This window comes from Haliaeetus leucocephalus, unplaced genomic scaffold, assembly GCF_000737465.1.
Source record: "Haliaeetus leucocephalus isolate CR32 unplaced genomic scaffold, Haliaeetus_leucocephalus-4.0 Scaffold889, whole genome shotgun sequence".
Lineage (NCBI taxonomy): Eukaryota > Metazoa > Chordata > Aves > Accipitriformes > Accipitridae > Haliaeetus > Haliaeetus leucocephalus.
The window spans coordinates 4,349,482-4,376,634 of record NW_010973325.1 but is presented as its reverse complement, the minus strand read 5'-3'; the positions used below and the strand labels follow the sequence as shown (position 1 = coordinate 4,376,634).

General features: G+C 38.0%; 1 protein-coding gene across 1 annotated transcript in view; it reads right to left on the bottom strand.

Annotated features, from left to right (window-relative positions):
* The window catches only part of SPIRE1 (spire-type actin nucleation factor 1), a 122,034-nt gene extending 100,758 nt beyond the window's left edge, over nucleotides 1–21,276 (bottom strand). Inside the window, exons 1-2 of the mRNA XM_010583344.1 lie at nucleotides 21,207–21,276; nucleotides 14,839–14,873 (exon numbers count right to left, since the gene is read on the bottom strand). Of these exons, the coding sequence (XP_010581646.1) occupies nucleotides 14,839–14,873; nucleotides 21,207–21,276 (105 nt within the window). The remainder of the gene's footprint in view (nucleotides 1–14,838; nucleotides 14,874–21,206) is intronic.
* Between the last annotated feature and the right edge of the window lie 5,877 nt (nucleotides 21,277–27,153).

Sequence of the window (27,153 nt, the reverse complement as noted above, 5' to 3'; positions counted from 1 at the left end):
ATCTAAATTTGAGACGTCCCCATGGGGAAGAAAAAAGATGCATATAACCAAGTGAGAAAGATCTAGTATACACAAAGAGCTCTTAGTTTATGTAGAAACTGTCCAGTCTCATATGTCTGGAAAACATTTCATCACCAGCTTTACTGCAAGTAGACAGTGATACAATCTAAACCAGAAAATGAATATATCCTATGTCTAATAACAATAGTTGCCTAACAGTCTTTTTAAGATCATTCGATTAAATTTGAAACCATCTACATTATGGTAATACATGTTAGGTATTTTAAACATTACAATCCATAAGACTCGTTAAGTAATGACAAACATTATTTAAAATTAGGTTCAGTGATCTGAAGTCTCTTCTAAAACTTGTGATCAGTCACAAGGCTCTATGACTCTTGTGATTATCATTTCACTTAAAGGGAAACTGTTTTTAACCCCAGATATTTACATATTCAGAACGAGCACGTATCTACCATAGCTTAACAAAATGCTACCAAGTCTCACTTTGCTTATTCCTTGTGCAACACACACTAATTCCTGATGTTGTTTTACATGTGTGCAAACCAAACAATACAATTCTGCTGCTAACAGGAAACACCAACGTATCCACTATGCCTTCTTTTTGTCTGCTATTTCACCATGACAAAAATACTTACATACACACATACGTGTTTTTGTTTGCTATACATGATAAAACATGAGCTTTGTATCAAAAAAACCCCAACCCTTAGAATGATTTGCAAAGTTTAAATAAGATCACTCATTGAAGACTGACATGAAATTGCTGGAATGAAAACCATGTCAGCTGTTTTCCAAACATACAAATACAAGGTCAGGCACAGAAACTAAGAACAAGAGGTTTATTACCAGTGATCTAAGTTCCTCAAGACCTGTAACCCAAAGTTTCAGTACAGAAGGGCACTAGAGTTTGGAAAGGCTGTTTCTAGCTGTAACAGTACTCTGAGGAGGAGCTCATGCCTTTGTCTTTCATGTTGTGCTGCCACATCAATGCTCTGCTCTGAGCACTAACCTCCATGCCCTCAGTATTTCTCAACCTGCAATTCAAAACAAGTGCTAGTAGATTAAAGACAAGACAGAAAGAATGTACCCATACCTGTGGATTACATTTACAAGTAACTACAACTACTACTAAGAATTTATTTTTCTGTGTTTGGGTGGCTGTCTGCGTATGTGTTCTTCAAAATGAGGGTGGTAAAACAGACAAATAGATTTCCTGGAGAGGTTGTGGGATCTCCGACCTTGGATGCAATCAAAACTTCACTGGACAAGGCCCTTATCAACCTCATTTGACTTGAAGTTAGCATTGTCTTCAGCATGCTGCTCATGTGGTCCACCCCAGATGACCAGAGGTCCCTTCAAAGGTCCCTTCTAACTATATTGTTCTATGATTCAGTAACTTTGGCCAGTTTCAAGCCCTGTCTTACACATTTACAGTCATTAAAGAGCAGATCGCAGAGGCCTTCATACATGCAAGCATCCAGAGTCCAGCACAATCCTTAGCAAACAGCATTGTTGCCAGAATTTTCAGCAACGCCATGCAGCTTAATGATGTTACAGAGCTTCTGGTGGCCCTGCCGAACAAGTCAGTACTGGAAACCTTCCCAGCATCAACTCTAATGCAGCTAAAGCTCTGATGAAATAAATGGAAACCAACAAAGCCAGCACGACCACCAGTCTTGGCACTGCACATTAGCCATATCCAAAGGACTTGAGTAGGGATGGCCAACCCCCACAGTTATACCACAGTGGAGACAAATATCTGAGAGATAATATGAAGGGCTTAGACTTGGGAATGTTAAAATATAATTTTTCACATTCAGAGCAAGTAATACCACTTGTAAACTTTGTGCATCCAGAAAGAAAACACAAGTAAATTGTCTGTATAGGAACAGTTGGCATAGGATCTTCAATGTCTCCTCATAAATAACGCTGTGGTTGACAGGAAAATCCAACTTCATAGAAAGACACACCAGTAAATATGTTGCCAAAGGTACAAATTCAATAGCATATTGTATCGTTCAGTGTCTCATGATACAGGAATCAGGTTGTTTAGCATCTTATGACCCAACAGTGTTCTCTGCAGGCTGGGAAAGGACAATGCTTGTTTTTCTTGACCCTAGAAATCCTGGTAAACATTAAGTCAGTCACTGTAATGGAAGAAGCTGAGAAAATCAGAAACTTTGTGTAGTAACTACATCTCTAAAATGGACTGCAGCAGCGTGAGTTATTCCTCCACCTCAGTGCCATGCAGCACGAGTCACGGAGGTCAGATGCCAAGAACATACGATAGACAGAAGGTATTAAGAAGGACATGGCATCCGTAGGAGTCAACTGTACATTTGGGATCCTGACTCCTCTAGCTGTAGGTGTTATCAGAATGCAATGGCAGCAGCTGCTAGTCTTAGGGTAGTCAGAATTTAGCAGAACTTGTGGCTGAGGACGACTGTTTGCTGTATCCATTCACATCTGTTTCTTTTGCTCAGACTTTTTTGCTCAGGATACCCTCATGAGATCTGCAGGTGAAATCCTGCACTAGGATGCTGAGGACCCTGGTGATTCGCAGCCCCTAAGGCCATGGCAGAAGTGGGTCAAGCCAGGGACAACAGTGGAATTAGCCTGGAACACCAGTGGGGCCAACATGGTCCGAGTAGCCACCCATCACCCTTCCAAGGAGGGATTCTGCAAATGTGGGCTTTGCTCCCTCTGTGGGACTTGAAACCACAGACAACTCTGCTTACTTTCTGGATCTCTCCAGAGCAGCAGAGATACTCAGAGTACGGGTGGATGACAAGAAGTATGCTCTGAGGAGCCTGTTCTCATGAAGTAGATTGCTGTCTACTAGCAATTTAAAGGAAAGCAGGAAAAAAGGCAGATTGGGATCATCACTCACTGAGGAGCTAAAGAGGTCTGGCACTAAGAGGTGACAGGCAAAGTAATTAGAAAATAATTATTTTAAGGGAGAAAGGGATGTAAAAGAGTAGCAGAGGTGAGTCAAGATCATTCCAACAGAATGAATCATAAAAAAGTAAATTCAGAAAAGAACATGTCCATAACACACAGTTCCTGTTGTGCTGGGTGATTCAGAGGGATGGACATGCTCTTAACTAGATCTTCTGCATATCACAGGGAGCCACAACAGAGCAGCTTGGATGAGCACTGTAAGAATTTCTGGTTGTATGTGATGGTGGTGCACAATAATCCAGGTCCTGAATGAACACAGGAATTATCGCCGAGAGATAAAATATAATTTCTCATTCAAATTTATGTATCAGTGTAAATGTAATTACACATGTAGTCGCTTTGGATATGAGATTGGGACTATAAAAACATAATTTTTGAGAAAAACAATACTCTGTTTTGTAGTTTCTGTCCAACTGATGTTAGAAGGGCTTTTTATTTCAAAGTCTAATAATTCTCAGTTTTACTGCATCAAAGCCACAGAGGTTCTAAGTACCATAAAGCCTGAAGGAGCTGATGTTCTTTGTTCCTATAGCCATTAAACTGGGAAAAAGTACAGCAATCAACACTTTTCTGTCTTACATTCAGAAAGCTTTTTGAAAACTTGCTTTCACAGTCATTTCATAAAAATCTGTAACAGGCCATGTCAAACAAAAACCCCAGTGTCACATAAATTCTGCCACCTTTGGTGAACAGTATCTTTTAGTTATACGCAAAAAAATACAAATACAATCGTCTGTTAATCCATAATGTTCAAGTTTCCATGCCAAGACAAGAAATGCAAGACAGTGCGTATGTGTATCTGCTGCAGTGCCCGCTGCCTGGTAAAATCCATCTATCTAGATATTCACACGGACATAAGATTGAAGAATGAAGATCTTCATACATACAAAAGCCATCTTCTTAAAAAAAAAGATGAGACACTGACAGGAAAGTGCTTGGAATCTCATTAATTTGACACTTTGTGTTTCAATATGACATTTGAAATACTAGAAGAATACCAAAATGCTGTATTGCACTGTAAATCCACAGTGAGGTTCAGGCTGGTTTTAATGATTATATCTTCATTCATAATACATCTGCTGAAAAATTATACCTGTCCTCTGAAGCAGATTTTGTGAAATGAAACTCTACTTTTAGGACAACTAGCTTGCTCAATTCTAGCAGATTTTTTTTTTCTTCAAGCTCTCTGTCCTACTACTTATTACTAGAGTATTACCACACTGTGAAGCTAAACATTATTTCATCCACATTTTAATGACAATACAACTCATTTGTTTCACTGTCTTTCCAAATGCTGCAGTAAAGAAAGGTTTCCCTATTCTGTATCAGTTTTTGATGCTTCTTTTGCTTGTTAAGGGAATAGTTTCCCTTTTCTTATACCTAAAGATGACTCCTACTTCAAACCCCCCCAAGTTTGCTTTTTTTCTTCTATGAAACTATGCATTTTGATTTTTCCCAAACATTCTACATTAGTTCTGAAATACTTTCTCTGTCTGAAATGTATACAATAAATTTAGGAGTAACTTTGTCTTCTGTGTAGGAACAAAGCTCAATCTATGTACTGCCAGCAAGTAAACAATAGAAAGTGAAGTCTGCTTTTGTATTAACATGGCAACATCTACATGTATAACCCTGAAAGATAAGAGATTTATTTTGAAAGAGAATGGGTTACTACTTCTGTAGAATTTTAAAGTATTTAAGAAATCTACACAGGGAAAAAAAAGGGATAAACTTGCCTGAAAGTAAATTCCTAGTATCTTCATGAATGTCTCTCAAGAGAATTAGTATTTTCTTTGCAGTAAAATAACAGGTTTGTTATTCCAGTTAGTATTTAAAATCTGAAGAAAGGTTTTGTGATTAAGGCTTAAATAATCTAGATTCTATGCTGGCTCTGCCATGCAGCCCAAATGTCACACTGGGCAATTTGCCTGATGTCTTCAAACTTAATATTTCTATCTCTATAATGAGAACAGCATTTATTTTCTCCCACCAAACATTCACCTTGCCTGCTTTAGTGTCCATATAATTAAGTCAGTGGGGCAACTCACAGAACCTCAAGTTCATCACACGCCTCATTTACTGCTGGTCTGGGTTTTAAACTGTGAAGTCTGCTACTATATTTGCACATATAACTAGCATAACAAGACACAGAAATCAACTGGATGATGTGAGAGTTGCAAGCAGACAACACTCCAGAAAGTTGAGAGTCCAGGGATTAAAAAGACCTTAACATTTAAACAAACATTTTCCTTGTGTAAGAGAATGAAGTACTTTAAATTGAAAAATAATTTTGCTATAATCCCTATAAATAAGTGGTAAAACTCTCTCCATCACAACAGCACGTTTTTCTCCCTTTCTCTCATTTAACAATTCTTACCTAAGTTTTTCAGATTAACTTTTCATTTAACATCCAGTAATGAGTCTGAAACATGAAAAACAAATTGTATGCCAATACATTTTCTAGTGCCAATGCTTTAAATGTTCCAGGCACAAACGTGCAGCTGACTCTCCACGAGCATGCCATGTTACTGTTCAAATGTCCTTTAGACTGTGATAAAAGCACCAGACTCTGCATAAAGAAAGCCAGGTTCAGCACTAGCTTTGTCTACCAGATCTGAATAAAAAGTTAACTAAGAGCTGACAAAAGTGAAGACAAAATTTTGAAGGAAAATTTGTGATAATAAAAAGTTTATAAAATAAAAACATAGCAGAAGTCCTCAAGTACATTAAGTTGGACAACAAAAGCTGTAAGTATTATGAAAAAGTAATGCTGGATGTTATGAACACATCCTGGCCAAATTTCATTAAGAACATCATTTCTGTTAGTGTACAGACAGATAAAAAAAGAAGAAAAGGGAAAGGAACTATTTTCTGCATGCCTTACTAGTTGTAGGTTTAAAGCAAACTCCAATAGCAAACAATACAAAGAGTTATAAACGAGAGCAGCCCTTTGGAAAATTACAAGGCAAAAAGGTGGCCAAGGACCAGAGACCGCAATTACTTCACTGTTTTCATGCAGTTTCAACTCTATTTATGCCCAACTAAATGAAACATTTGTGGAAGACCTGGGAATTGCATGGAGCTTTCACTCTGAGAATAAAAGTGAAACATTCCAATATTGAAGCACAAGCAACATGCTCAGAAAAACAAACGTAATCTGACATGCTACAAAGTATATTCAAAGGAAAGTATTGATTCACAATCACCAAATGGTGAAGGACTTAGAAATACATAGTTTAGAAGAACACACACACATTTTTCTCATCTATGTTCTCTGAAATACTTCTAAGAGCTTTGCTCCAAAGCAGACAGAATGCACAGCACAAGGAATGGCACATCTTCCTAAATGAACAGACCAGATGGAGCAACTTGTTTACTTTGCAGCGAGTGTCTGCTCTAGACCTACAATAGTAGGAAGAAGATAGTCTGAATGTGCAGGCCAGAGGTGAAGAGAAAAGCAACATATAGCAATGCCAAAACAACAATGCAGACAGAGAAGAGTCTTTAAAAAAACTTTGAAGAAATATTTTACATCATTGCCAAGAAAGGAGTAGGTGGCAGGCAGTTTGCATTAGCCAAGACATCCCAACAAAAAAACCACAAAGCCTGAATTATCATCTTGGCAACAAAGAAGAGATGGATGCTTTTAGCAATTGGCAATTAAGGATTTGGCAAGCATCTGGAGGAAAGGAAAGAGTGCGAGTCAAAGATAACACTAATATCTCAAGTCCAGATAACAGAGAAAGATAAAGACACGAGAAATACAAAGCAGAGAAATATTGGATTCAGGTAGCAGTACAACATCCATCTAGGACCAACAGAAGAAACAAGTAGAAGTGCAGGGAGCTGTGAAAGAACACATTGGAACAGAGAGTCATCTCTGCAACACTGAGTCTCATCAAATATTGGGCAGAGGCAATAACACACACCCACAAAAACGGATTATTAAGGAGGATGATAAGCAGATTGGTTAAGGAGAAACAGAAATAAAGGGAGTTAATGAATGAACTATAAAAGACTTTGAAAGAAAACAGGAGAGGGAGGCTTGGAAGTAAAGGTACAATACAGATGAGAAACAGTGACAGGAGACATGGACAAGGGTATTTCAGGCTTAGGGATAAATATGTGGAAGAGAAAAACTGTCTGTTTAACAGAATACCTCTACCTTCTTAAATGAAGCAGGAGTTAATCTACTAAGTGTGAACAGCTTGCCTTGTCCTAGTTAATTATTTCACCTTTACTTCTTGCTGAGGGTGAAGTACTAAAAGCATTACAGATGCTTCATAATTACTACTGGTTAACAGAAGAAAGGGACATGATGAAATACACATTTAGAATTCAGTCACCCCCTTGTTTTATCTGTATGTTTAATTTACCCTCTGTATTTCCTTTTGGTAATTAAAAGTATTTTACTGCACGTGCTATAGCACACAGCTACACTAAATGATAATCAAAGAGTTCAACATTGCACATCTTTTAGAGTCTCCTTCATGCCATTAAGGCAAGATCTTGGAGCTTGCTTTGTTTTCCCATGATTGGAACTACAAACATGTAAGTGGCAGACAAAATTAAACAGTTTAAGATGAAAATGTTCACACTGGTAGGTCATGGGGAACACAGAAACTTACCAGTTGCTAAAAAGTTCAGTTTGGAACAAAAGCTCAAATGAGTTGCACTATGTCAAGTCAAACAAAAGAAAGTACAAAACTAACAAAACCTCGTTTTTGCCTCAGTGAGCCCCAAGACTGATTCAGTATCCTCTCTGCCAAAGAAAGCGCACAGTGCTGCAAGCTCTCACGACTCAACTGCAAATCTTGCTTTGTTTAACATCTCAACTTCTCAGGTCAAGTGATTTAGATAAAAAGCTATGTGTTAGCGTTCATGTGAAAAAAACATTTAGTCATAGAACTGCAAAGAAAAAAAAAGTATTTGAGTATGTATTAACCAAAACCTAGGAACGAACCTAAAAAACCATATTCTTTTCAACAGTTTGTTTTCTGTACACCGATCTCACTGTACGCTGGAATAAGCCTTAGGATTTTTGAATGCTCAGACAGTGTTACTGGGAATTTCTGAACTGGCCACCATGACCTGCCCTGTTATTAGCCTACTGAAAATGCGTATCTAACTAAAATTCCAATTAAGCTTTACTCTTAGTGTGACCTTTGGAAATCCCGTGAGGGGACACCACATTTCTCCTCTCTTCTCTTGCAATAACTGAAGTTTCTGCATGTTCACAACCAGAGGACAGCAGCTCTTCTTGCTCCCAGCAGAGAGACAAGACAGCAAGAGAAATTAAAGACTAAAAAAGATTAACCACACTGTCTACTTCATAAAAATTCCACATGTTCATCTGCATTAGGTCAGCTAAAGCTGCATTAAAAAAAAGCCTTTCGTAATGTTTATTTTCCCAAGTATAAATTGCTTGGGGTTCTACACATGTAAAGTGTAAAGTGGCTAACAAGAATTTATATGTTAAAACATGGTCTACTTCATACAAGAATGGTTTAGATGAACTAGATCAATATTTCTGAGCACATTCAAAGCAGGAATGTTAGAATGACTCAGTGTTAATACACATTATCACTGAAAAGAAGAGGACGGGTGTCGTTAAACAAAGTAGGTGGGAACACTCTGGACTCACCTCATTCATAAATAACTATTTCTCTCACTTTAAATCTCTTCTCATTTTGAAAATAAACTTACTGATATTATTAGTTTCATCTTTCAATCCTTGCCTCATTTTCTCAATAGTTAAATTCAAACCAATATTTGCTTTTAAATTATAAGTTGGGAAACCTGGTATCCAAACTGCTGAAGTGGAATTGTTTAGCTCCCTCGTGTTCCTGTTTTCTTTGACCACTGACCAAATTCAATACTGATAAACAAATAATTAGGTTATCTTAGCTATGTTAAAATTAGCCTAATCCAGTAATGCATGTTATAGCTGAAATAATGCTGCTTAGATATTCAAAGGCCTTTATGTTAGAGTCAGAGCAAGCCACCCAGAAATAAGAAAAATTAGAGATCAGTTAGGAACACACACACAAAAAGGTCTATTTGAGCAATTTTCTCTCTTAAGGTGATTTAATAATCTAGCAGGACCATAACATTAAAAAAAAAAAATTAAAAAAATTTGTGTTTGTTCTTCATGAAACACCACTAATACGCACTTCAGTCAGAGGAAGTTACTCATGTCCTGCAGTGAGATGACTACGATACCAAAAGTAGAACACCTGGAAGGAAAAATGCAGCACAAAAATGTATGCAATATATATTCAGATACTTAACCAGCTCACTAAAGTGCTCCTTGCTCTCCTAAAAAATATGTGCTAAAGTCTGATCTCCCTTAGCTTCCCAAAAATCAGATCACCCACTGAACCTATTCAGTACTCCCAACTTCATCACTGCAAGTTCAAGCGCAATGTGGATTGAAGTGGTGCAGGGAAAGAATGGCTGTAAACAACAGGAAATCTTTAAAGATTCAGCTTCCTTCTGCAATTTTTGTCTGTCATTTAATCTATGTTTTATGTACTTTATTCTCATCACCTGTAAGTCTTCTGCATACTTTTTACGTTGTGGATGTTGGACTTCTGAGTGAATAGATATGCAAGAAAGGAAGGTTTGGGTTGCGTTTTGTCTCCTGTAGATCAAAAAGCCAACACTATCAGGGCAAACTTACCACTGAAATTGAACTTACTAAACTCTGGGGGTGTATTTTACCTCAGTTTCATAATTGCCCTAGGCAAAATCCACCAAGAAATAACAAGGAGCTCCCTCCGTGCAATCACTCTAAGAACTATTATCTCGTTTCTGTTCATCCCCAGAAAGCATACCCCTTGTTTGGATTATGTTTTTACTATTAACTATTTGGTACTTAGCAAAGAGACACAAAAACACAGCATCTCTAATAGAAAACTCATAACTACCAGACTTCATAGAAAAACAATGTCATATGATCTCAGAAGCCTCTGAGGGATTTAGCAGACCAGAAATGTAGTTATAACTTTTGTAGCTTAAAATTCATTTGCGATAACAAGCAAAAAAAAAAAAAGTATGAAACACAGCATTCTCATTTCATACTGACACTCTAAACGTGTCTCTTCTTATATACAAGAACAAAGACAGACAATACAAAGGGCCATTAAATTGTAGGCGTGCAAACAACATCTAAAGCTTAATTTTTCCCTGCAGTTAGAATGAGCCATCAGATTACTCTCTTGGTCTGAACAGACAGGCAGAGTTGTCCACTGGCACTGGTCTACTAAAAAAATACCATCTTAAAGCTAATTGATACAATGCTATCATATCAATCAGTACATATGATAGCTACCATAGATACGATAGCATGTCATTGATATGATACACATTATAACAGAATTTATATAGAAAGGGTTCTGCAAAAAACTGAAGACCTCTACAAATTATCTTATTCTCTCAACAATCCGAGATCCTTTTCAGAGTCATATAAACTATATTTGCAAACTTTCACATTTAACCTCATGAAAAAAATTGGGTAATTCTGTAGTTACCCCAGGGTAACTATATAGGGAATATTTTGTGCTTTGAGATTTAAAAAAACAAAACAAAAAAACATAAAAAAACCACCACCACCACCTAACTTAATGCTCCATGCTCTAATATTTGTGCTTTTCACAAGCAAAATGTTCCCAGGAGGGATCAAAGTTACTGCAAGACCTAGTTTTCCATCAGCCATTATCTGATATTGTCAGAAGACCAAGGCTGAAATCTGCCTCTGCACCCAGCTGATTAGAAGGTTTACTGGTGACATCACTGGAATGAAGATTTCATCATAAATCCTGTGTGACTTTAGGGCGTGTAGATTATTAAAGGCACATCATACTACACTGCAAAATTACAAAGCCTTTACAAGGAACAGTTGAATTCTCTTAGAGACTCTGGACAGATGGCAGGATTTGACTATCACTAAATCAGCTTAGTGAAATACATTATAAGTTCTCCAGCCCAATATTCACTGCGTATTCCTAATGAAACTGCTGAATGAAAAGGGTGGTGTGCCAAGCTTATAGCAAGTAAACAACAGAAATCCATTTTCCTCCAAACTCCTCCTGATGTGCTGTAAACTCTCACCCAAATTACAAAAAACAAAGCTCCTCTTGAAAAAGCAGCTCGTTACAAAACACAAAAGATCAAAACCTAAATTCTACTTTTTTGTGTGTTTACTATTTAATCAAGTGTCTGCTAAGCTGTTTCTTTGTGACTATGAAGTAACTCAGGAAAATCAGGAGGTCAGACTGACTGCCACAGAACCACCACATCAATGAACAAGCTTAATGGGCTTTCAGGTACCTAAATAACAGGTCCCTCAAAGGCTGGATGTGCAGCTTCTCTGTAAGATAATTCCATCAGCAAGGCATGAGCACTTCACTTATCAGAACTGGCACATAATGCTTAAGCATGACTTAATGCTCGCAAGAAAAGATGCATGATTCTACTTTGATTTCTAGAAGGCAATCCCGATTTCCTGTTAATTCTCCTCTTAACAGCACAAGGAATCAAAAGCTTTCATAGAATTACCAGATTTGTAACCAAGCATTCACAGAGAAATTTATTTTTTCAATGCATAATCAAAACTTATTTTGATGGAAGTCACCCTCAGTCATATTTTACTAAGAGAAATGATTCTTATAAAAACATTTTTGCCTGTTCTCCGAGCAATGACATTTTTTCTCCCTTGTCACCTTAAGGTTAGTGCTCAGGAAGTAGAATGAAGTGATTATCACTGTGCATGACAAGAATTGTTTGCTGCAGCAATTACCCCTCAGTCAGACTGTTACTTTTGTTTACACTCAACAGTGATAAAAAAAATGAATCCTAGATATCAATATATGCTAAATACACCCATTTTACACTGCTTGAATTTTGAGCAGATAACACACTTTAATGTAGGTGTGGCATTATTTTTAATGCAAAATTATGACACCTCTTTTGAAATCCTAACATTCTGTGCTATTAAATACATGTTCTCATTTTCATCAGCGTGAGAGAAGGGGTTGATTTTGTTTGCATCAATACGATGAAATAACAAGTATATTCTTATTTGTACCAAAGCAAACAGAACATCCTTATAACCCATATAACTATTTCCCTAAATTATTTCCTGAAATACAGTCAACATTTCAAGTTCCCAATGAAAAGGTTAAAAAAAAAAAAAAGGCAATTTGAGCTCCATAGACAAATACTATAATTTTCACTGTATGTTAGGATTTTTAATAATTAGAGATACATATAATTGATAGCTCATGAATAGAATTTGCATACAGAGCACACACAGTCTCCCTAAAACATTTCTACAGTTGATTCCTTTTTGGATTTGACATGAGCTGAATGGTGTTAAACAATTTATTCACCATTTTTTGGGACAGGCTATTTAACTCATTTCTAACTTTTAAACGAATGTGAGAGGTTATGTATTTCTATATTAGCATACATACTGGTTAACTACATTAATTATACACAACAGGCCTGTGCTCAGTTAAGTGGGTCTTTTCAAATACATGGCAATTAAACCCTCCTACATCTGAATCACTTCACATTCACAGAATACTTTCTATATGAGCACTAAATGTTTACAAATGCATCTGGCATATTTTATATAATCTTCACAACCTCAGCTGAGACAACTAAGGAGTGCTATCATCACATATGTAACAGAGTCATAGGCAGATGCAGATTAAATAAGGTCACCTTATTCCTTGTTCCCATCTTCCCATTATGGCTATGGCATCTGGACTCTGAACTTGACACACCACTCAAACTGCCTGCTTGAAATAAATGGTGTACCAATTCAGGATAGTTTACATGTCTTGCAAAAATGTTATGATTGTTATTAGTTACGATTTTAAGAAGTTTCCTACATATTCTAATACATTCACTCAGGCCACACTCTTTTCCACGGGAATCAAAAAAGTGAGATGGGCTGTCTCTGCTGAATTCCTAGTTCTGAAAAACACAAACAACATCAACTCCAAGTCTACAGCTGTGGCCCCAAAGGAATTTTGGAGGAGGAAAAAGCCACTGACTCCTTCACAGCCTCCTTCAAAATGACAACGATAAACAGAAGAGTCAATATGCTAATGGTCACAGTGCTGCTTATTAGAGACAATTTAAAATGAAGCCTCTGTCTCACGGGAAATTCTAATCTGGTTTTCTTCCCAACTATCAACAAAAAATTTTTTTAAAAGATCAAAATTAAGAAACTCCTTTCCCATAGAAGATGAAGTATAACATATCCAACTGACTCTCACTAGACATTTTCATTCGAAACAAAAGCACTTTTACTTTCCCAAAATGAAATATTTTATGTTTTGTTAAAAATATTTTAACAGGGGTTTATTATTATCTGAATTTTTAGTGTCAGGGCCTTTCATTACCTTCCATTAAAAAACGCAAAGCAAAATTGCAAACAATATTTAGTATGCAAAGCAAATGACACACTAGATTATCATTTGTAAATAAGGTACTAGATTTATAAACTGAGATTTTACAAATGCTGAAACAAAACCAGGATGCATTTGCTTAAACTGAACCACATGAAGAAACAAAATGTGCCCACTTCCAATTTCTGTACCTATGTCAGTTCAGAATTACTCCTTACACTGTATCCTGCAGAAAGGACATTTCGTTTTTTTATTATTAATACTTGCAAAAATCTGGATGGCCTTTGCATTTTACCATTTGTAGTTGAATTAGCTGGCCTTTTATTTTGTCTTTAAACCAGCCATCTTCATGCAGTTTATCTACATATAAACAATTCAGTAACAGCAGTTTGTCACCTTCATATATATTATTGATGAGAAAACAGACAACCCACCAATTAAGATGCGTGCACTTGCCCCATCTCCAGGCTCAGCCTGAGGTACTGATGGAACAGTCAAAGTAAAAACTCAGTTTTACATTTCAAAGAAAGTTCAAAGGCAGTGAGAAAAGACTGCCCTGCAAAGAACACAGAAATTGTATTTATTGCTGGAAAAGTTTATTTAAGGAGTAGACTATATTATTTACTTCAAATGATAATAAAAATGATACAAACCCACATCTTGTTCAACAAGATGTTCTACTTAGTTTTCCTTTCAGTCTTGGATTAAATCTATGAATTTGACAGAATGATAGTTCGAACATTCTTACAACACTAGTCACAGCTTAGTATCAAAGATACGGAGTCAAATAACGGTCAAAATAAAAATCAAGCAGACTTGACTGGATTTGTGTTTCTGTTGCTACCCAGCAAGACATACAACAATATGTCTTGGCCCCCAAAATATCAATGAGTTATAAATTAAAGGAAACAGTAAAAATATCTGAAATTGGGATGTCTTTAGATGAACAACCAACCCTGAGATCACTTGTCTTCTCTGCTTCCATCCAAATTCTTGGGTTGTCAAAAATCACCAAGCCATTCCATAAACATTAAGTATTTATTACACGACCCACTAGTCCTTTCTAAAGTAAGTATAACATGAGAATTTATCAAACAGAAATTATCTAAAATAAAATATTCTACTGAAAATATCTATTTTAAATAAATAAATATTAAATGAGATTACATTGGCCACATAACATATCCCTAACCTTGTTTTTGGAAAGCCACGTGGCCTTTCTTTCCTCTGTTTCTGAACATAAGACTAAATATCCCATGTTAAGACACATTTATGCAGCTGTTCATGAAAGTCATAAACACAACACACACTTCACAGGACAACTTTGCAATGATAACTCCACACTACAAATGTGCCACATTTATACTATAAGTTAATGAAAGCCAGCTGAGCTAAATAAGCACTAGCAGAGAACACAAAATACTTCTCTTACCTCCATTTCTGTGCAGTGTAAACGGCCTGATTTATCTGTAATTGGAAAAGAAAAAAGTTTTCAGATTAAGTAAAAGATGAAGGAAAAATAAAACTAAAAACTCAAGTCACTTTTTTTTTTTTTGAGTAATTGTCAAGTATTCTTTGCCTTACTTTAATCACACATTTCAATAATGATTCCATTACAAATGCATCACAACTAACAACAAGAAGGCCCTGCCCTTTTTATTTGGATTCTTCACTATACTCCCTTTTAAAAAGATGTGTCTTTAATGCCTGGCTTCATTATTTAAACTGTATGACTGATGCTTGGCCATGGAGGGAACATGAAAACATGTTGGCTTAAATTAAGCAGCAGCAAATAATTATTTCAAGATAAAAAACAACATTAATTCATAAACCTGGGAAAAGCCACTGATTCATCTGATACTTCTGGCATATCAAAGAGTTCAACACCACCACAAAGTTCAAGCAAATTAAAGTTGAAATATTACTGTAATATTTTTGTAAGTCCCTCTTGTCAATTTTTGCATTTCCTCCAAGTTCAGAAACATCACTTTGGAATTCATACAATACAGAAAAAATAAGTTTCTGAATTGTTTCATTGAATTGAAATCTCAATTTTCTCAAAGACAAAACACTTTGGTATAAAAATGTAAGTAGCTTGACAGCTTACAAAAAATAAGACTGAAATTTCACAGCATATTAGGAAGGTACCATTTTACTAACAGCAGCAAATTTATCATTTCGTATTAATAATTCATATCAAAGTAGGGTGAAGTAATGTGACAGGAAGATTTTCTATTGGAAAAATGATTATTCAAGAAAGTCAAGTATTCCACAGAAATATATCCACTTCAAAGGGGAACTACCCAAAACTTTAATTTCAAAACACACAGATATTGAATTTTAGTCTTTTTGTCTTTGCTTTTTGGCTGCATTGCACCTGCACTGCTAGTTTAAAATTTGCCACTTTGAGCCTAACGGCACTCACCCTAGGATACACGTGACAGGATTCTGAGTCCCCACATACTCAAAAACTAGAACGGCATGAGTTCGCTTGACTGAGCGTACGCTACAGGTGATGATGGTTGCTGAACACCACCCAGCGTGGCCAGAGGATTTACTGCAGTAGTTAGGAAAAGCCTGCAACTTGTAGCCATAACTGGAAGGACTGTTTTATCAGATTGCCTGGCAAGCCCAAGGAAGCTCAACCAACTGGTTAGCATAATGTTCGCTCACAGAAGTGATCATGCTGACTTTGTATATTAAATCTGAACAGCATGCAAAACTGTTGGTACTAGGGAAGAGTCATCTGCATAGAAAAAAGATTAATTTTTCATGTTGAACTGGCCACCTTCCCTTTGAAACTGAAGGTTAAGCACATCTTGAATGAATAGGGAACATCCACCTAACAGAGTGAAAGTTGTTTACCTTCATTTTGAACTGTTGCCAATGCAAGCTGAACATTTAGCACTGGTGTCTGACTTCAAAATGAAGAACAGAAGAGGGACTTAAAAAGGCAGCTTTTGCATCACACATCATCGTTTCAAAAGGAGTGGTGATTCTCGTTGATTCACTTCAAGATCCATATAAGAGATTTTTTTGTGTTTAAAATGGTAACATTCATGTTGTTGTTATAAATTCTAAATGGAAGAAATTTACTGAGAACTTTTTTTAAATACTCCTACAATTTTAGCAGATTTATGAATATTAGGGGCTACTTCCGTGAAACTCAAATGATGGATGAGCAAAACAATCTCCATGATACAAGATGATACAAGACTAATTCACACAAACGTAGTCGGGGGGGGGAGGGAAGTATGCTGCCTTTTTGGGGAAAAAAAAGTACTTTTTTTTATTACTACTTCAGAAAAAAAAGTAGTAATTTTAAACCTGTAATGGTGCAATAGCATACAGAAGGCCACAAATGTTTGCAATCCCTGATCATTTAAAATATCTTGACTTGTACCTCCTATAGTCTAACAGAACAGGAATCAAACTATCTACTAGAACCTCTCATAGCACAGACTCATTGCTACACCTCATAGCAATGCTGAGATCCTACAAAGATCCTTTTAATAGAAGTCCTAACCAAGTCCTGAAGCACAAAACCAAATAAATTAGCCCAGACCAAAATAAGTAAAGCAAAATCTGGTTTTCTGAAAGGAATAGCAAGAAGCTTATATCGCAGCCCCTTTGATAGATGTTCTTTGACAAACTTCCACGAAAGCTGTTCAAGGAAAAGCACTCAAACTCTGGAAACTTTCCTTATTTCATATATGGCGCTATCAAAATTTACTACTGCTTTCCGAGCAAATCATAATTAATTTTTTGTTTTAATATAAAAATATAGCAAACCTCTTAAACTGGATTCTTTACTCCCATTTATACCAGCATTTTCAAAAACAATAGTATTGTCATGATTCCATGTGCTGGGGAAGAAACGAGGAGTACAAGTAGTTTAAGTCTCACACCAGCTCAAATGCACTGCAGACAGTACTCCAGACAGCTGCAAACTGCTAATTGACTTACAATGTTTTAATATATACTGCATTATGGTAATTATTCACCATACCATTCCATATGCCTCTGTACCTTGAGTCCAGCTATACACTTCACAGATTTCCCTGAGCTGTTTGCAGTGACTTATGGACCTTCCGCCCCGGTCAGGAACTTCCTACATTTCTGAAGAGACCAGCATTAACAGTATCAACCCAAGAAACATGCACTTACTTGCATCTATCAAGACTGAAATGAATTTGCTTTCGTATGGCCCACGCAAGCCAATTTACTTATACTGGCTTTACTTATACTGGCTGGGAGTAGAAATTTCTTCTCTCTTCAGCTGACACGACTGAAAAAGCAGAACCTCTTAAACATAGCCTAAGGGTCACACTTTCTTGATTTGCACCAGTAGAAAAAAAAAATTCCATGTAAGAAGTCATAGAATAGTCTCTGTCTGCACGCAGTATTAAGTGCTTATCTGGTAAATAGGTGAAGACTTAAAAGCTTCTTCACATAGATGCAGACTTCTCCAGACTTCACAACCATTCAACTAGATACTAATCTGTGTAGCATTTTCACCACTCTTACTGCCAGAAAAGATTCAACAGTTATTTTTTCCATGGCAGCTTTCAAATAGTGACTAATGCATTCATTACTAGTAAACAGCATAACTTTTAACTGTCAACTTCAATTTATAAACAAGCTACGGTTTGGAAGATCATATGGTTTTTCTCTCATAAATTGTTGAAATACAAAAAATGAACAGTTTTTGCAAGAAAGAAAGAAAAATACTTAAATGGAGGTTTCCTGTATCTCTGAAAACAGGCTTCAAAGAGACATATTTGCCATCAAAAAAAGACGAAACCCCAACCTCCTCAACAAGAGGAGTCATGGCAAACTTTCATCAAGCATTAGGGCATGCCGACTCATCCCTCAAGGCAGGAGCTTCAGGCTGCTATTTAGACTGGAAAAAAAAATTCTTTTCACAAAATCTTTCAGAATGCTTTTAAAAAAAGACTATACTCAATATACGTATAGCCCCTGCTTCACTGAAGCACAATTTCCCTGCCGTCCAAGGATTAACAGGTCACAGTTAGAAAGGGTCTTCACAGATTTAAAAACAAATAGCAGCATACTGCTGCCAATAGTAAGAACCACACATTTAAGTCTGAATTTTAACAGCAAAATAGATAATTCAGTATGTTAAAATGGACTGACACAGGATATACGTAAGAAACCATGCAGGATGTGCAAAACCATTTGCACTCCACTATCCGAAGAAAAATTAAGCTACGAAGTTGACGTTAGTGATATGACACCACAATCACACGGCCGCTGTTTCAGCTATAACCAGCTTCTCTAAGAGCCCTGCGGCTCAGAGCCTCAGAGCATCCTCCTAGCCTTCCTCTAGTGTCTCAGATTCCTCTGCATAGATCCAAAAGCATTTGCTTCAAGACAGCTTCTTGCAGAATTGAAATTATTAGCACTGATTTTCAGGCAACAGTGTAGCTGATGTACGCATTGGCAACAAACTTGAAACTCATTTTGTGTTAAAGATTAATATTCTAATTAAATGCCACAGCCCATTTCTGCAGGTTTTGGGTGAAATCAAGCTGCTATTTCTGTGATAGCAGAACTCAAGCTGCCTTCAGGAAAGACAGCCACTGCCCATACATACTGGAGGACAGTGGAAGAGGTGGCCAAAGAAGGAACACAGGGGCTAATCGAAGGAAAGGGAGCAAGGGAGAACACAGGAGTCACTAACTCAAGATCCTTAAATTGAATAGCCTTAAGTCAGGCCCCCGAATTAAGTTGAATTTGTATTTGCTTTCTAGCATTTATGTCTTCAAGAGGCACTGTAGCTACAATAATAGGCTTTTCCCTGACCTTAAGAGAATAAGGAACTCCTTTTAAAAAAAAAAAAAAGGAGGGGGGGGAGTTCAGACTTGCATTTAATCATCTGATTGCAGGAACTGGAGCATTAGTTACCAAATCTGACAAGATTGCCAATACAAGAGTCAAGATTAATACTAATAAAAGGTAAGGGAAAGAATGAAGAAAGCAAAGGCAACCAAGCAACATAAGGAAAAGAGATGAATATGCAAAGAACAGGATTCATAATTAAATGAAGGGAGAGGAAAACACTGACAGATTTCTGGCAGAGATGGATATTACAAGATAAACAGAGGAGGACGGAAATCTTGCATGATAAAAAGAAACAGAAAAAAAGTGGAAACAACAAAGACAAATAGAGGTAAAGTACAGCTTAGGAGTAAGAGACATTAGGCTGCAGGGAAAAAGGCCAAGAAGAGCAAGAACACAAGGAAGTGGAAGGAAGCAGACTGGATTAGGAGAGGTAATTGGAGACCCCTCAAAGCAGTGACCACGGAGACCCATGCTTTTAAGTAAAACACTTAGGCTTTGAGAGTCAACATACCCTTCCTTTAAACTGTATAATCAGAAGGCAACAAGAATAGGGATGAGTTTTTACAGCTTGTGGCTTTTTGGATCTGATTCATGATTTCTGTATCAGCCTACAACTGATGATTTAGAAACGGTATGCCTAATTTTTCTACTTAGGAGAGGAAAAAGGAAAGGGAGAGAAATTTGTAAGAAAATACAAGGAAAATTCTTCGAGAGGTTACTAGACCAAAGGCAGCCAGGACTTTCCTTCCCTGTGTCGACCTTTTTTCATGCCTTCATCTTTCTCCATTCAACACGCCACTGAAGTTACTCCTCATTTTTACAGTCATAAGCAATCCTCTTGTACATTGCACAAAACAAAGGTAATGACTAAGAGGTCTTTGGTGTTAATACCCAGTTAAATTTTGTAATAGAAATTATTTTAAAATAATATTCTTTAATTCCAAATTAACAACTCCATACTAGGGCCACCTTTAAGACACAGTTAAATGGTCACTTTTTGTCTTGCCCCATTTCTACTCTGCACAAGGAAACCAGCTTTGGTCACCATATGATTCTTTCTATGTTCTACTGCTCTCCCTCTTTAGCAAACCTGTAAGCTTACCAAGGGATCACACCAATTTTTGTTATTCTGATATAAATACTGTAGTAGATACACATCTCCAAGTCTGCTGAGCTCTATTCACAGCTGCCAGTCTCTTCTACAGATGCTTAAGTACAGATACTACACTTGTTTTCCTCTAGCCTGTCCAGACATCAACCCTTCCCAAAAAGTGTGAATTGGCAGAGTTCACGCATCTCAATTTTTTTTTTTTTTTAAAGTTCTGTTATTCTAATCATATTCTAATTTCTCCTGGAGCTATCCCCTCGCTTGCTCATTCAACAAGTATGTGTGCTTGTGGCAGAATTCTGACTCCATTGAAATCACCAGTAGTTTCTGCCGTTATGTTTGATGGATCCAGAGTTTCAAGCAGGTCACAGCTTTTCTATATTGATAACACAGCACTGTTAGATCTGTTAAGAACTTTCACCAGCTGCTAATAAACTCTCTCAAGTAGATTAAAAAGTAGTTCTCTTAATTCTTCTCTAGCTCAGCTATGTCTTTGCAGTTTTGTATTTACACTGTACAAACTCACTCGTCTCCTTTTGTTCCTCTTAAAGTGCACAGTAATAAAATTCAATAACACACTCATAGTTGCGCATGTCATGCAAGCTAGCTTAAGGTTTTATCAGGAATAGAACAATATTAATTTTGCCTCCTTACCGGATCTGATGCTATAATGTGATCAATTAATTCAGAAACAAAGAGTGAACACTCCAGTTTCCTTTTAACAGACATTATGAAAAAGCTTCCCCACTTTAATAAAGATAAGTTCATTGCCTACATAGATCCTGGATGTTATGTACCTTTAATCCTCTTTGTCACCTGCAACATACCTACTGCATATTTGGCAAACGCAGTCACACTGGGGTCAGACTCATTCACAGTGCTGCAGCTGTGGGTCATTTTCTCTGCCTGTCGCTCTGATCACATCTTGCTTTCTGAATCGTCCTCTTAAAGGTGCGCGTGCTCTCTCTCTCTCTCTCTGTGTCACATCATACACTGCTACCATCTTCATCCTCAAAGCCCTTCTCATGCTACCCCAGTCCTACCCATCACCTCTCAGTACTGTGGGGTAAACTGTCACCTCCAGCCAGCTTCTGCAGCTGGACTCCATTACCCATTACTTTTATTTATTTATTAAAAAGCATCTTTGTTCTGTCTCCAGTGATGCCCCATAGGAACATCATACATCATATTAACTCTGCAACTTCATGGCAGATGTCTCATTTCTCACTCTACTCTTCAATCACTCTTAACAACGACAGCTACAATTCCACTTTCCTTTCTACAGCGACATTTTTACTGCACTAGTCATGAAAACCTCCATTACATTACAAATGTGTTATCTTTTACTTTAAGTAGTTATGAACATCAGGAGCCCACAATTCTCCAAAGTTCTTTGCTCTTAAGTTTTCCTTAGGAAGAAATGCAGATTTCAGACAACACCAAATTAGTCTTTATTCCTTCACTGCCGACTTACCATCTTCAACATTTCTGCATACAAACATAGGTAACCAAGGTCACCTATTACTGTTGGCAACTTCCTTCCATTTCTTTTGTGAATAGGCTTTTTTTTTTTTTTTTTTTTTTTAGCCAAAGACATTATTTTGTTATGTTGGGATCTTTGCTTATTTTGTCCTCTCCACCTGGGGCTGTCTGCAATAGGGTCCCCAGCCATCTGCATACATTCACAGGGAGCCCACATAACCCCCAGTGCACAGGATGCATCAGCATAAGCCATGACTGGAAGCCTTCCAGTTCACCCTTACATACTGGGAACCACACTGATGGCAGAAAGCCTAGCATAAATAAGGCCTAAGCCTTCTCTCTTCCACAGATCAGCAGCGCAAGCAAACAGAGATAAAGCATCAACTCACCGAGGCTCCTCTGCTGTCTAGTGCCATTTTCTTCCTACCTTGACTTCCAATATTAACATATCTACATAGATATATATAGATATCTATCTATCTAAAAACTCTTGCAGGAAAAGGTGTGGCTCAATACATCAAACTTTACTATTTTTAAATACAGATGTTTCTGAACACTCTTGAACAAAATCTGAATTCAGAGCATAATTAAGTCTTAATTCTAGAGGTACTATTTATTTTAGCAGTATTCATAGCAACACCTGTTTTGAAATTCAAACAGCAAGCAAGGCTACTCCCATCCATTATCTTTCAAAAGGGTCAACAAAATTAGAAGTAAAATGTCAGTACATTCATTTTCCTCTAAAAATCCTGCATATTCTCCCTTGGTGCTCCACAAGAGACTGACAGATGAGAATGTCTTGATGCACACAAGCTAAATTTGCATTTATTCATCCTGTATTTCTCCACACTGCCTTCCAATACCTGGGCACACAAGGGTGTAAGAAGGACATGAAATTCATTAAAACTACCAAGACAATGCAAGCTATTCCTCTCCAGTGTGTCTCACCCTGAGCCCTCCAAGTACCGTGAAAGCCACCGCGCAGTCAACTTTTCTGTGATCTTTTTGATTCAAAGCCAGAATACTCCATGCATTATGCCCTCCCACTGAACATCTGGCAGATTTCCAAGAGAGAAATCTGCATAGTACTTGCTTCTGATAAAACCAGCAGTAATTTCCCTCTGTGCTTTCTCCTCTAGGGCTGGAGGACAAGGCAAAAGAAGGGCCACCGACACTATCCGCAGAGGCAAGCTCTCAGGAGGGAGAGGGAAGGCCGAGGAGCACCACGTGCGTGCCATCCCTCAACAGCCCACGACTGGAAGTCAGCACGGTTTGGTTTTCCAAATACCTGCCTTTGCCCCTTTCTGAGATCCTCATGGCCGTTCCTCTTCAGGAGCTCAGCAATGCCCCAAATCAGTGGCTGTCTTTGCTAAGTCAGGCATCTGGCACTAACAAAACATGCGGGGGGAAAACTCAGTTTTTCCAAGCCTGCTCATTCCCAAAACTGTCCAGTGGGAAGGAGGCAGCACAGCCGGCATGCTGAGAAGTGAGAGCCCCTTATCTGGCTCGAAGTGACGAGGCAACCCTGATGAAACAGCCTCCTGTGTCCTGTGGCGTTCTGCTGCCGCTAAATACTGGGCATGAGGTCAATTGCCAGCTCTTGTGCGGGTTTTCTACTCCTGTATCTATCACTTTGTTATTGCTTCAAGTTTATAAAAACATTTGTAAGCACTGTTCTGTATGAAAAGAGCTTGGAGGAGTCAAACCACATGTTTACACCAAACATTTTAGCTCGTTCATAAGTTATTTTTTATTGCATCTGGCACTTTACTAGATGCCACTGTTAGCTCATTTCATATAAATTGTAAGTAACAAAGAGATGGCTAAAACACCCATTAGGTAAAATACATTCATTTGTATCTCCAATTTCATCGTGGGTATTTCTAAGCAACCCACATTTCTGTGGTATTTAGATGTCAGACAGTTACAATGATTCATACTAAGATGACCACAGTAAGCTTTTCATTTTTTTCATATTGATGCTTATTTCTTACTCACTTCAGTTCTGGCAAAATGGTAAGGCTTGCATCACACCATGAAAACATCGCTTCGTGAGCGTCTTTAAAGCAAACTCTATGACATGGCTGTGTTTGCTCCTGACTTCGCCCAAGCCCCACTGACAGGCATGACTGATCACATCATTCTTCGCAATCCTGAACAAAGCCCGAATGTTCGCTGCCCAAAGACACCATTCTTCAGGGACTCCTTTATTTGCCCACACAGGATTCTGTTGTATACAAAAATAGAAACTAACACCCAATATTTGTTCCTGCAAATTATCCAAACCTATATACCAGCCTACAGCTATATATATATTTTTTTTTATCTATCACTAGAACAAAATAGCTTTACAGCTCAGAGTGTTAACCTGCAGAACCCCTATTGCTCTAACAAACCACCTGACACAGGCATTTAAACCTAAGTTCTCTGAAATACAAAGGCATGAAAACAATTAGCAGGAATCCTTCCTGATCCTCATCTTGCCAGGGATTCAGGTAGTATCAATGTTTATGTGAAAATGAACAACCGAGTGACATTTTCATTCTTCATCTTTTTACTTCTATTTAACCAAAACCTTACTGTTTACTTTTTTTTTTTTTAAACAAGATAACCAAATATTAATAGACCACATAGATAAAACTGGAAAGATCCGAGAGTCAATCTCTGGTTTTGGTTAAGGATGGGGATTCAACCCCAATGTTGTTATTCTGCCCCGGTACCAGTGAAACTCATCTTTGTTTCCTATCTCAAGGGCATTTTCTTCAATTTCTATGTATTTTTACTTGGAATTTCAAGTATTGCGCATTAACTGGAAAACTGCTTCACAAGAAATGGCTTTGGAAAAGTACCATCAGTTTCTAAACAATCCGTACTTCTTTTTAAGAAAACTTTAATTTGTATCTCAAGAGTAAAATTAACATGGCCAGACAGCTTCAGGGACTACACTACGATGTACTGCTCCCCAAGTCATAGCGCCAGGGCAATGTTTCTTCTTAAGCTCTCATTGCTACTAAGGAGAATACATGAGCCTAAGAATAAATATGCGTTCAAGAGGCTCAAGCTGAAATTGGCTCAGAAAGCTCATTAATCATCACCTAAGGACACTGCAGTAAGCAGTGAGGAAAAGAACTGGGACAGTTCAAAAGATACCAAAGAGAAGCAAGCCTACTGTCAACTCTTCAATATTCAGTACCATGAATTACAAGCATTCACTGTATCACACATATGACAATTTCCAGTGAAAACCTGGTACAGGTTCCACAAACCAAAGAAGAATAAAAGCCAACTGACTAGGACCACCTTTGTTTCATGTTGTTGACAGTTACTCCCACGAACACACAAAATCCTCTGTGAAAGCTTGAAGGCTGAGCAACTGCCTGTATTCCAGAAGTCTATTCAAAGTTAGGGAGATGAGGAAGACTGGCAGCAGGGAAAGGACCCCAGAAGGAATACTGCCTCCTTTCAAATCCAGGCTGCAACCAGCCTGCGGCTGATGCAAAAGTGGGATCACAGAAGACATCTGGCAGAAATCTCCCCTCCTCCCCTTTTCTATTTATATGCACTGGAGGGGGTACTCTCCCTGGGTTATCTCCCCTGTCATGCTTTCCTGGGAGGTCTTAGCAGACTGGTTATCTTCTTTTATATACAAATACATATATACACACACACACACTAAGATTTTCAAGAAATAAGCACACATACATGGTGTTAACTGATATACAACATAATACATACAATAATAAGCTTAAAAAAAAAAGGAGGGATTAGAGAAAAATGGCCAGGGCTGGAAGATAAAAAAAAAAAAAGAAAAAGGTCTCATCTATCAAAAGATTTAAACACAGTATCAACATACACAGGTCAGCACATGTTAACTAAAGCATTTTAAAAGACTAATGCAGATGTGGCATGCAGCTTTAGCATAAACTAAACACGCTGGATGTCAGTGAGGGGCCTGAACTTTATATCCAGATATATCCAACGTCTTCCTATGAGCCATTAAAGATGTACTGTAAGAGGAAATAGAATAAGCCCACAAATAGCAAGGCAAAAGCAACAAAAGAAATAAATACATAATAAATCAATATATTTCCTACCGTAAGAAAGAGAAAAGAAGTCTGATATAATCTCAAAACACTGTAAGTAAAAGCAGCACACAATATGCAATACCAAACTCTTCAATGCTCTGGTGACGTGCAGATGCCTTGGTCAGGAAAGTATTTTCCTGGAACTTCTGGGTGTTGGTCTGGCATTTTATTAACGTTACAATAACCTATTTTTTTAGATAATTAAAAAAGCACATCAGATCACATTGAAATGGAAGTCATTATTAGACTCATTCCAATTGTGGAACAAAATTATGTCCCTTCTTCCACTGAGTATATTTTGATATTTGCATGTACCAATAGCTCCAAACTGGGTTACTGCACATTTCTGCCAAAAGACTTTTCAGACAGGCATTCTATTAAAAGCCTTCATGAAACTGTAACACCAGGCATAATATCCTTGTTCTAAAGGCTGAGGGCTCACTTAGTCCCATATTGTGAATTTCCCATTGCCTTCTGCTTCACATAACTTTAAAATGCGAAACCTCTGTCCTGGATAATTCAGTGACGTTGAACGCGGACTAGGTTGATACTGAGGAATGCCATCATCATCTGTGTGACAACTGACTGCATCCCTCTGCTCCCTAGCCTTAGCTTCTTTTCCTAAATCAAGCTTTGCTTGCAACAAAAAAATATTCCCCTCCGCGTTCATAATCGGAAGCTTTGAAATGCCGAGAAACAGACGCGCGCCCTTCTTTTCCTCTGCAATGCAAAACACGTTTTCCTGGGTATTTTAAAGAAACCGATGGCAGGTGCTAAGCCCCCGGTAGGCGGACGAGGCTTGCTTGCTTACTTAACGCCGGCACACCTCAGAACTGATCTAATAGGTGCCTTTTGACGCCGAACTATTTCTGAAAGACACCGCAGGGCGAGCAGCACGGCCAAAGGAACTCCAAAAGCAGGCGCTATAGGCGCGGATGAGACAGTATCAGGCACCAAAAGACGAAGCGATTATACAAGGCTAAACCCCCGCTCGCCTCCCCCGTGCCCACGGGCAGGCGATGAATTTCGAGGCCACGAAAGGTTTCTACCTTTCCACACGGGAAACCGAGATGGTGCGGGGACACCCACGGCCCCGCCGCGGCTGAGGAGCCGAGCGCTCGCTCACCGCAACCCTCCGGCGGGAAGGAGACCCGTCTCCTCCCGGCCGCCACAGCCCAGGGACAAAGGCTGAGGGAGAAGGGCGCCC